Here is a 12,500-nt window from a genome sequence, read left to right on the forward strand (position 1 = left end):
AGATGACAGTGGTCTTCAGGAGACACCCCTCAGCACTGCTCCCCCTCACACTATCCAACAGCCTTGTGTCAGCTGTGGAGAACGTCGAGTTTCTGGGAACTATGGCGACAAGTCTGCATATCAGTGGGAGGTTGAGCGGCGGGTTCTCTGGCGCAGTCAGAACAACTTGGAGCTGAACATGCTCAAGACTGTGGAGATGACAGTGGTCTTCAGGAGACACCCCTCAGCACTGCTCCCCCTCACACTATCCAACAGCCTTGTGTCAGCTGTGGAGAACGTCAAGTTTCTGGGAACTATGGCGACAAGTCTGCATATCAGTGGGAGGTTGAGCGGCGGGTTCTCTGGTGCAGTCAGAACAACTTGGAGCTGAACATGCTCAAGACTGTGGAGATGACAGTGGTCTTCAGGAGACACCCCTCAGCACTGCTCCCCCTCACACTATCCAACAGCCTTGTGTCAGCTGTGGAGAACGTCAAGTTTCTGGGAACTATGGCGACAAGTCTGCATATCAGTGGGAGGTTGAGCGGCGGGTTCTCTGGTGCAGTCAGAACAACTTGGAGCTGAACATGCTCAAGACTGTGGAGATGACAGTGGTCTTCAGGAGACACCCCTCAGCACTGCTCCCCCTCACACTATCCAACAGCCTCGTGTCAGCTGTGGAGAACGTCAAGTTTCTGGGAACTACCCTTTCCAAAGACCTGAAGTGGGAGAACACCATCAACTCCATCCTCAAAGAGGCCCAGCAGAGGATGTTCTTTCTGTGGCAATTGAGGAAATGTGGTCTGTCACAGGAGCTGTTGAGCCGGTTCTACACCGCAGTCATGGACTCTGTCCTGTGCACATCCATCACAGTCCGGTTCAGAGCAGCGACAAAACAGGACGGGAACAGACTACAGCAAACAGTAAGTACAGCAGAAAAAAAAACTCATTGCCACGCCCCTGCCCGCCCTGCGGGATTTGTACGCCTCTAAAGCCTAGGAAATGGGCGGGCAGAATCAGCACAGACCCCCCCTCCACACACATACGCACACACCCAGGGCACAGTCTGTTTGAATTCCTACCCGCTGGCAAGCACTACAGAGCAATGGGCACCAAAATCACCAGACACAGGAACAGCTTTTTTCCACATCTCTCTCATGAATAGGTAACAGCATGGTGCAATAATGGACACTTACTATGTAAATATGACACTTTTTAAAAGCCCCCTTCTGGTCAATATGTCTCACCTACATATCTACGATGTGCACTACCTCTTTAAACCAGATGTGCAATCTATTGTACATACATACTCCCGTGTTCTATTTTTTTCTTTTTTGGTGAGTGATGTATGCAAGTACTGGAAGCAGCTGTAAACCGGAGTCGAACCCCTTGTATGCATAAGCACACTTGGCCAATAAAGCTGATTCTGAAATCAACATTTGACTCATGAATCGTCATTCATTCTCTTTACCAGTCTCATCCAGGGTCACACACAGCTAGAGTCTATCTCAGCACCTTCTCCTAGATCGCCACCTTGCCACGGCGGAGAGGCTTGCATGTACCAATGGTCCCAAGAGATATGCCGTCCGGAGCATGGCTCCTGGTAGGGTCACCCAAGGCAGATAGGTCAAGGAGGAGGTTCCAGATGAATCGCGATCCAACAAGGACCTCGACGGCAGAACTGGCGGAGGATGTCTCCAGTTCACAATGGCAGTGAAGGCGGATGAAGGCTTTGGGCGGCATGGTGGCCCAGAGGTTAGTACTGTTGCCTCACAGCAAGAAGTTCCTGGGTTCGAACCCCGGGCCGTCCCAGGTCCTTTCTGGTGTGGAGTTTGTATGTTCTCCCCGTGTCTGCTTGAGTTTCCTCCGCGTGCTCCGATTTCCTCCGACCATCAAAAAGACATGCATGTTAGGTTTATACTCCTGTCTGTGCCCCTGAGCAAGGCAGTGGAAGGAAAAGGAAGAACTGGAGCTGGTCCCCGGGCGCAGCAGCTACCCACTGCTCCTATACAATAGGATGGGGTAAATGCAGAGAACACATTCACTGTAAGAATTCCGTTGCAAGAAATCCGTTGTAAGAATACAATGTCAAATAAAGTGGCTCTCATTTCAACAGAGGTGGTCCCCAATTGTCTTGGTTCTCCACGCCATTGGCCGACCCCTGCCAAGGACCGTATGGTGGCTGCAGGCGCATCAGCCACTCCACGTAAAAAGCTGTCACATGCATGCCTCCTCTCATTATGCGACTCCAGGATCGACCTCTACACCCACCTGAGGACCCAGAGGAACCCAGAGGGAAGACGGTCATACTCGACCCCGAGTGTCTGCCGATGATCCCGGCACGCATTGAGAGACATACTGGGCATGTCCCCAGTCTATCGCAGGGCCCACACATACAATCCTTTCCACACCGTTCACACATAGAGACCAACATGCGTCGCTTTAGCGGTGGAAGGAAACTCGTGTAAATCCCCTCGGAGGAGGGCTGGAATTGAAACCTGCACCATCTTGACGGGAGCTAACATGGCTAAACCCCTAAACACGCCTATGTATGCATCGAAAACACAGCATCAGTTCACACACACACACACACACACACACACACCAGCTTAGGTCTGCTTTAGCGTCATAAATGGATGCAGTGTGTCTCCTGGCAGGGCCCCGTGGCTGTCCTACATCATGGCTTAATTGAGGCGGTTAAACACTTTCAGGATAATGACATTTTACGAATGACAAGACAGGCTAACGAATGAGAGCCAATAACTGGAGCAGTCTCTCTCTCCCTCCCTCTTTCTCCCCCTCCTCTCCTCTCATTCATTCCCCCCTCTCCCCTCTCAATCGCCCCCCCCTCTATCTCGCTCCCCCCTCTCCCCCCCTCTCAATTAGTGACAATTTATAATAGCAGTGACACTAAACAGGGCGATGGGCCAATATACTTTTTCCCCCTCCTCCCCTCTATGTCAAACACATGCACACGCACACACACACACACAAACACACACACACACACACACACACACACACACACACACACACACACAGAATCAGTGACATGTTAGTTGTGACACAGCCGGCTGTCCGTCAGTAGAATTAGCCGACCGTGTTTGGCAGCGGACTCGGCTTCTCACGGCAGTAAAAGGACATGCAGCACTAACATTATTTCATACGACTTTGTGTCGAACACACATCACAAACACACTTTTACACTCACAGCCGCACGCACAAGGTGAGAGAAATCTAGCAAAGACCTCAAATGTCATTCACGTGTTGTTCGACTTCCAACGGCATCCAAAACACAAATCACCACACAGCTGGTGAAAACAATCATGTTGAGACCACGGAGTACGGCACGTATGAACGTAGCGACTTCAGGGGGCAGCTGGGAATCTGTTGCAGCCGGGACACGAACCCGGGTCGCCCGCACCACTAAAGGGTCCAACCCCTTAAGACACCGCTTCCAGTGTGGCAAGATGGTGGCGTGAATTCACGTTTGCAGCAGCCTCACCCAGTACCGATGTGGGAAGATGGTGGCACGGCTTACGTTTGTGGCGGCCTCACCCCAGTCCTAATTGGCCAGCCCCCAAAGACACTGCATGGACGGTACGGGTCTTTGTCCACATCTAAGTTTGTGTCTTTGTTTGATGGCTGGGACAGCTGGCGCTGGATTGGCTGGCAGAGCTTGGTCTGCTGCGTCCCGTGGGCCCAGCGACCACGGCCCTGACCGGAGCTGTGCCAGAGGAGGAAACAGCGAGGGCGGTCTGACAGGATGCGGAAGCGGGGCAGGCTAAGCTAACTGCTAGCCCATGCAGACCGGCGGTTCTGACAGTCATCCTGGCGTTCGCTCTCTTGCACAATTAATTTTTTTTAATATGTTGGGTAAGGAGTTTAGTAATAGACTCATTCTGCCGAGATGCACCACACAGCGCCACAGGTGGTCATTCCTGGCTGTGGCCATCAAACTGTACAGCTGCTCCCTCAGAGGGTCAGACCCTCGGAGGTGATGGTCACTGGACTGCCCCTCACCTGTTTCACCCTGCCGGGGGGTGTTTGTGCTGTGGTGGTGTGCTGCGCTAGTGCAGTATAGATAGGCTGGTATGTGCTCCATGCTTGTTGATGTATTTTGTTCTTATTTCTATTTCTTATTTCATCTGTTATTTCTATTTGTTTCTGTTTTTCTTGTTTCTATTTTCTTGTTATCTTGTATCTTGTTAGTTTTTACTTACTGGAGCTTGAGTGTCTGTGATAGAACCCAATTTCCCCTCGGGGGATGAATCAAGTGTTCTGATTCTGATATTTAAGTCCAAAGGAATTGAATCAAGTGCAACTGGACTTGGTTATATGTCCAGTTATCCGGTTATCCGGTTATATGTCCAGTTATCCGGTTAACCGGTTATATGTCCAGTTATCCGGTTATCCGGTATATGTCCAGTTATCCAGTTATATGTCCAGTTATCCAGTTATATGTCCAGTTATCCGGTTAACCGGTTATATGTCCAGTTATCCGGTTAACTGGTTATATGTCCAGTTATCCGGTATATGTCCAGTTATCCAGTTATATGTCCAGTTATCCAGTTATCCGGTTATATGTCCAGTTATCCGGTTATCTGGTTATATGTCCAGTTATCTGGTTAACTGGTTATATGTCCAGTTATCCAGTTATATGTCCAGTTATTCGGTTAACTGGTTATATGTCCAGTTATCCAGTTATCCGGTTATATGTCCAGTTATCCGGTTAACCGGTTATATGCCCAGTTATCCAGTTATATGTCCAGTTGCACTTGATTCAACCCCTTTGGATAACTATGACCTGGATGAATGAGAACATTCACAGACCTGATATATAAGTGTTTTGTAGTTTTTGTAGGGTTTTTTTTTGTAGTTTGGCTATATGTGTTGTTGTAGTTTGGACGTGTGTTTTTGTCTTTGTGTTGCACTGCTGTGGGCTGGGGGAAACGATTTTTCATGAAATGACAAATAAATATTCCTGATTACTGATGTTATAAAAGAAAAACCTATCACCGATTTATCTGTTCAACTATTTCTCTCTCCCTTCCTTTCTGACACATACAGACCCACACACAGCTCACTATCTCTATCTCCCACCCACACACACACACACACACACACACACACTCCCGTAAGGCCCACTCTGCTGCACAGGCCCATAAGAGATCAATGCTGAGGGCATCACATTACTTCCTGCTAATCTGCTGATCTGACAGCGGACCACACAGTAATTATAGCGCAGGTACGGGGTCTCCACCGAGGGCTTAACTCCTTCACGCTCTCACACCAGCAATACAGTGGCGGCTGGTGCTAAAAATGTTGGGGGGGGGGGTGCAATGTACCTTGGCTTAGCACACCTGACAGCTGCTTTAACGTCCACACAGTCACAGAGTTATTAAGAAGGACAGTGTAGCCAATAGATTCTATCAGGGTTGGTAGACGGTGGATGATTGACAGTCAAGACGAGGCGTCGTGGTGGGTGTGAACATGATTGACAGCCACGGGAATTGTCCAATCACATTAGATCAAAACACATTAAAACAATAACAACTCGCTGCCAATAGAAGTGGGCGTGTCTGGGGCGGCACAGAACTGTGCCCCCTGGAAAACCTGAAGAAGCCAATCAGACAGCAGCCTCAGGTCACCTGCTCGCCACAAGTTTGAGAGCTTATATAAGGTATGGTTTGGCCGGCGCCCCTCACCCAGGAAGTATATGTATTCAGACAGGAACCAACCAAACACCATTTGAACCAATATTTAATGCTGCTGACAGACTGACAACACTTTTATTTCACCATTATTTGCATTATACACCTAAATATATTTAACATGTTTAAGTAGATTTTCATCTCTTGATGTTTGAAGGGGGTGGCGCCCCGGCGTCCTGTACTGGCCAGCCGCCACTGCAGCAATATGAAACGACACGCTGGCTCAGACGCCACGTCTTCTTGGCTACCGCTGCTGCCCACATGATGAGAATCTACCACAGCAGAAACTCATTTTTGCTGTCCACCGGGCGTAATCGTACCCCAATTTCCTCAAAATGGGCCTGCTATAATCACCAAAGTCTCACGAACCAACGGGAGTCTTGCTGTGGAAAATTACCTCCAAACCGCCGTCGGCTTCCTGCCTCTCCAATGTGAAGCCGGACTGGTGGTTAATCGGCAAACAAATGCAAACACAATGGAGGGGAGACCTACTGAACACTAAAATGAAGGCTGCCAGTTTCAGTCTACAAAAGTACCGACACCTGTTGGCTTCAGGTAAAAGACACAGGGCCCTAAGACTAAAATTACACAGGATCAAGTCTTCCATTGTCCTATCAGCCATCAGTTTACTCAACTAGGAAAAAAAAAAAAACCTCAGTTCAGCTCAACTCTACTTCTGTCTCGCTCCTTCGCCCATAATACAGCGTTTTGACCCATACGCCACTTTTGCAAAGCGCTCTCATCTGAGGTGGTGGGCTTTACCCGTTGGCTGCGGTGGGCCTTTTTAGCATGTGTACTGTGGTTGTTTCTTATATTCTGTGTGGCAGAACAAAGTTTTCGAGTGATTTGATTCTCCTGGAAAAAAAAGATCCGCTAGAGCCAAAGAAAGATTTTCTTGAATAACAGGGTCACAGTAAACCACGTTTGAAGTTCGTCGCCATGACCCACCGCCAAGTTCACGCTTCCGTTAAAACATGCAGACGGCGCCATTAACCGAGCGGCTCTCTTACACGTGTCTACTGCTCATATGCCAAATACGGCACGAGAAGGTCATCACAAGAGTATTGTGGTGTAGGATTGTAGAGTATTTGCTCCAAAAAACACAACTGAACCCATACAACTCTAATGCCCCTTCTGTTTATCCACCCATCCATCCATCATCCGAACCCCTTATCCTGCTGTCAGGGCCGCGGGGATGCTGGAGCCTCTCCCAGCAGTCACTGGGTGGCAGGCGGGGAGACACCCTGGACAGGCCGCCAGGCCATCACAGCCCCCCCCCCCCACACACACACACACACACACACCTAGGGACAATCTGATTCACCTGACCTACATGTCTTCGGACTGTGGGAGGAAACCGGAGCCCCCGGAGGAAACCCACGCAGACACAGGGAGAACATGCAAACGCCACACAGAGGACGACCCGGGACGACCCCCAAGGTTGGACTACCCCGGGGTTCGAACCCAGGACCTTCTTGCTGTGAGGCGACCGTGCTAAACACTGCGCCACCGTGCCGCCCTCCATCAGTTTATTTACATTACATGACATTACAGTCATTCAGCCAACGCTTTTATCCAAAGCGACTTACAATAAGAGCATCATCTAACGTAGGAGATCAGGAGAACTACTAGTCATCAGAGGTCATAAGTGCATCTAAACAAGCATCTAAGAGCAAAACCAGTGCTAAAGTAAAAGCGCAAGAAAGAGTTTTTTTTTTTGAATGAGTGAATACAATAAGTGCTAAGAACAAGTAACAGGGTAGTAGTTCTTAAAGAGGTGAGTTTTCAACCTGCCCTGAAAGATGGGCAGTGACTCGGCTGTCCTGACATCAGTGGGGAGTTCAGTCCACCACTGTGGGGCCAGGACAGAACAGAACCGGGACTGGGTCGATCGGCAGCAGGGGCCTCTGAGCGATGGGGCGACCAGGCGTCCCGAGGCAGCAGAGCAAAGTGGTCGGGCGGGGGTGTAGGGCTTGACCATGGCCTGGAGATAGGAAGGAGCTGTTCCTTTCACTGCCCTGTAGGCTAGCACCAGAGTCTTAAACTGGATGCGAGCAGCTCCTGGGAGCCAGTGTAGGGACATGAGAAGGGGAGTTGTGTGGGGGAACTTAGGGCGGTTGAACACCAGACGAGCTGCAGCTTTCCGAACAACCTCCAGAGGTCTGATGGCCGACGCCGGGGCGCCAGCAAGGAGGGAGTTGCCGTAGTCCAGCCGGGAGATGACCAGAGCCTGGATGAGCACCTGTGCCGTCTCGTCGGTGAGGAATGGGCGAATCCTCCTGATGTTATAGAGGAGAAATCTGCAGGAGCGAGCAACCGATGCAACGTTTGCAGGATCACACCCAGATTCCTCGCAGCCCGAGTCGGCGTCACCACGGTGTTGTCAATGGTGATGGCCAGGTCTCGGTGTGGGCAACCTTTCCCCGAGAGGAACATCAGCTCTGTCTTGTCCAGACTGAGCTTCAGGTGGTGTGTCGCCATCCACTCCGAGATGTCAGTCAAGCACGCAGCAATGCGTGTCTCTACTTGTGTGTCAGAGGGAGGGAAGAACAAGATCAGCTGGGCGTCATCGGCATAACAATGGCAAGAGAAGTCATGCGAGCGAATAACAGAACCCGGGGATGTCGTGTACAGGGAGAAAAGGAGAGGTTTACCCTGTAAAACTGATGACAACGAGAACATGTGTGGATTCAAAATGACATGAGTAAATATATGAATAATAAATGCCCTGTGATGGCCCGGCGGCCTGTCCAGGGTGTCTCCCCGCCTGCCGCCCAATGACTGCTGGGATAGGCTCCAGTATCCCCGCGACCCCGACTGGGATAAGTGGCTTGGATAATGGATGGATTGGTAAATATATAACTAAATATGTATGGAGGTAAACTTCTAGGACTGTGGCAACAAACCTCCCCAAGCAGGCCAACAAAGAAGCGTACTTCCTACTGCAGCTGTGATGACTGCGTTTTTACACCTGCATGTCTGTCATGTAATCCAGCGTCAATGTATTTTCACACAACTGCTTTTTAAAAACACACATACAAACTCACATACCCGTGCTATATCCGCTTACTTGCATAAACACACCGTGTGTTTGCACATACGCAACCTGTGTGTATATATTTACTGCACAAAATGAAAACCGTATTGAAGTTTGTACCGTCCAGCTCCTGAAGTTATTATGCCTTATCTTATCTTATCTTCTCATATCTTATCTGATCTGATCTGATCTGATCTGATGACAGATTAGCTGCTGATGATGCTGCATCACAGTGAGGACCCCTGGGTTTCAGTTTTGGGACAACGGTTGTCATTGCAGAGATCTGCATCAGGCAAGTTTCAAACTTTACCCACGATTTATATCCGTGCAACTCTGACAGGGTGTAACTCTGGCAGGGTGCAACTCTGGCAGGGTGCAACTCTGGCAGGGTGCAACTCTGGCAGGGTGCAACTCTGACAGGGTGCAACTCTGACAGGGTGCAACTCTGACAGGGTGCAACTCTGACAGGGTGCAACTCTGACGGGGTGCAACTCTGACGGGGTGCAACTCTGACGGGGTGCAACTCTGACGGGGTGCAACTCTAACGGGGTGTAATTCTGACAGGGTGCAACTTTGACAGGGTGTAACTCTGAGAGGGTGTAACTCTGAGAGGGTGCAACTTTGACAGGGTGCAACTCTGACAGGGTGCAACTCTGAGAGGGTGCAACTTTGACAGGGTGTAACTCTGACAGGGTGCAACTCTGACGGTGTAACTCTGACAGGGTGCAACTCTGACAGGGTGTAACTCTGACAGGGTGCAACTCTGACAGGGTGCAACTCTGACAGGGTGCAACTCTGACAGGGTGCAACTCTGGCAGGGTGTAACTGAGAGGGTGCAACTCAGAGGGTGCAACTCTGAGAGGGTGCAACTCTGAGAGGGTGCAACTCTGACAGGGTGTAACTCTGAGAGGGTGCAACTTTGACAGGGTGTAACTCTGAGAGGGTGCAACTCTGAGAGGGTGTAACTCTGACAGGGTGCAACTCTGAGAGGGTGCAACTTTGACAGGGTGCAACTCTGGCAGGGTGCATCTCTGACAGGGTGCATCTCTGACAGGGTGTAAAGCACAACGCATTTCAACACACAACACGTGCGACACGGATTAAGTGTGAGTGACAGACTTAAAACTGCAGGGAAAACACTTTAGGGTCCAGCAGCAGTCGGGAGCTCCGAGCTGCAGACTGACCGGCTCCCATTTAAACTGCTGACGGTTCTGACGCACGCCTCCAAAACAAGACCCGGACTCGGGGCAGTTGTTACCGACCATTTCACAAACTGCATTCTCCAGGAATGTGCGCGCACGCACGCACACACACAAACATCACAGCCAACCTAAAGTCACATCCCAACAACATGTCAGGAGGGAGGTCGGGGCTCTAGATCCGGGGTGGGCAGTCTTGTCCAGAAAGGGCCGGTGTGGGTGCAGGTCAACGGAGCAGTTACACACCTGATCCCACTGATCAACCAGCAGAGTTTTGCTGAGGAACTTGATGAGGAGACACAGGTGTGTAATGCTTGGTTGGAACAAAAACCTGCACCCACACTGGCCCTGTTTGGACAAGACTGCCCACCCCTGCCCCAGATGAATGAGGGGGACAAATGGCACAGTAACACAGTGTGTGCAGGAGGACCTTTCATCACTTTCGTCCTCAATCCTTTTCTCAACAAAAGTCCTATGAGAAAAAAAAAATCTCAGTGTGGAAAAAAAGTTTTCTTTAAGAGAACTTTTCACTTTCCACATGTGGTCCCATTTCTAGCCTTTGCAGCACAACAACAACGCGGGGGGGGGGCTAGTGGGGCTAGTGGGGCTAGTGGTTTCTCTAGCGTGGCTAGTGTGCAAGTGGACATCCACTGCCAGCTCTTCACACAGCTAAAGGTCACAGCCTTGTGTTGTTACCCCACGCTGCCACCACGGTGTCAACGTCACTCACACCCCTACCCCCGACCTACCTACCTGTCACTCACACCCCTACCCCCGACCTACCTACCTGTCAGTCACACCCCTACCCCCGACCTACCTACCTGTCACTCACACCCCTACCCCCGACCTACCTACCTGTCACTCACACCCCTACCCCCGACCTACCTGTCACTCACACCCCTACCCCCGACCTACCTACCGCCTCGCAAGAGCCCCCCCACACACACACACACACACACGCCTTACCGGTGGGCATCGTGTCCGGTCAGCGCGCCGCGGGTCCTGCGGCCTGGGCAGCGGCGTGTCCCCGGTTATTCAGCCTGCATGCAGCTCCCGTCCCGTCCCGTCCCGCTCCCTTCCTCCACCATCGGAATGACGTCTCCCCGGGGACTCTGCAACGTCAAACCACGTCTGAGTAACTTGTCAACACCGCCCGTCTCTCCCCGTTTAACGAACACAAGCACGTTACGTCTCTCCCCGCTTAACGGCGCCCCCCGGGCCGAGTCCGGTCCGGTCCAGTCCGGTCCGGGAAAACGAACGGACGCGACACGTCCAGCAAAACGATCCGCAGCGGCGGCCGCGGCGTTCTCCTTCAAAGCAGCGCCGTGACGCGCGGCGCGGACGGTTCGGTTCGGTTCGGTTGGGGGGGAGAGGGGCTCGGTGAGACGCGGTATTCACTAACGACGGACGCCGCTCGGGGTGTCGTCAAAGCCGGCGTCTCTCAGCGGACATACCTGCGACGCGGAGGGCAGACGAGGCGTCGGGTTATTAGCGCTTCCTGTTTGAGCCGCCTCACGCGGAGGAACAAACGCGGAAGTGGCGCCGCTGCTTCTTCTTCTTCCTCTTCTTCTTCTTCTTCTGTCCGCCGCGGGGAAACGAGCCCTAGTTCCTGTCCCCGCGTGCACTTCGCTCCCCGTCGGTGGCGTTTTGTTCCTCGTTACCCTCCTCCCCTCCTCCCCCCCGGGACGGTGAACTTTGACTTGCTGTGGGAACTTTTACTGTGACGGTATTTGCGATGACGTGACGTCACGGCCGTGACGTCATTTACCCAACCGGTCTTTACTAATGGGGTAGAATAGAAACATGCCGTGCTACCATGCAACCACTTCTTATGTTTGGTAAATTCCGTATTCGTTAGTGAATTTGAACAAAATAGCTCCATTTTATTTCATCTTAAAAACAAGAAAAGCTGCCAAGACTTTGGAATTAATAGGCGGCTTTCATATGCTGCATATAACCAAACTCTGGCTTTGTAAAATGTAATCTTGTTTTTTTGTTTATTTTGTCTCCTTTTTATTATTTTTTTCTATTGTACCGTTGTATGTGAAAATGTGTTCAATAAAGAATGGAGAAGAATAGAACAGAATAGAACAGAATAGAATAGAACAGAATAGAACAGAATAGAACAGAATAGAATAGAATAGAATAGAACAGAATAGAATAGAATAGAATAGAATAGCACCACTGTTGTTCTGAAGGGCACTTCATATGTAGGAGCCAATGTGAAGCAGACTGCAATACATCAAACTAAAAAAAGTACTTGTCACATTGCATGGCATTTGTAATCATTATGTGGAAACTGAAATTATGCTAATAAATCATACTAATGTACTAATACTGTCACATTTTTACACTACAAATGATTAAAAAAAATGTGCAGTGGTACACTATACAAACACACTTCACTATTGTACTTTCCTCTTACAGTACTGTTATATTAATTTCCAACTAAATATACAAATATAAATACATGTGTACGTCTTGCAAAAAAATGTAAAAAATTTAAATTTCATAGCCTACATTAACGAGCACATGCCTTTAAAACCGACGCGGCGTCACTACCTTGACAGG

At 50.2% G+C, this 12,500-nt stretch overlaps 1 protein-coding gene across 1 annotated transcript in view; it reads right to left on the minus strand.

Annotated features, from left to right (window-relative positions):
* The window catches only part of efr3a (EFR3 homolog A (S. cerevisiae)), a 216,090-nt gene extending 204,567 nt beyond the window's left edge, over window positions 1-11,523 (minus strand). The window contains exon 1 of the mRNA XM_056293933.1: window positions 10,896-11,523. Within this exon, the coding sequence (XP_056149908.1) occupies window positions 10,896-10,905 (10 nt within the window). The 5' untranslated portion in view covers window positions 10,906-11,523. The remainder of the gene's footprint in view (window positions 1-10,895) is intronic.
* Between the last annotated feature and the right edge of the window lie 977 nt (window positions 11,524-12,500).

Source organism: Lampris incognitus, chromosome 14, assembly GCF_029633865.1.
Source record: "Lampris incognitus isolate fLamInc1 chromosome 14, fLamInc1.hap2, whole genome shotgun sequence".
NCBI classification, from domain to species: Eukaryota; Metazoa; Chordata; class Actinopteri; order Lampriformes; family Lampridae; genus Lampris; species Lampris incognitus.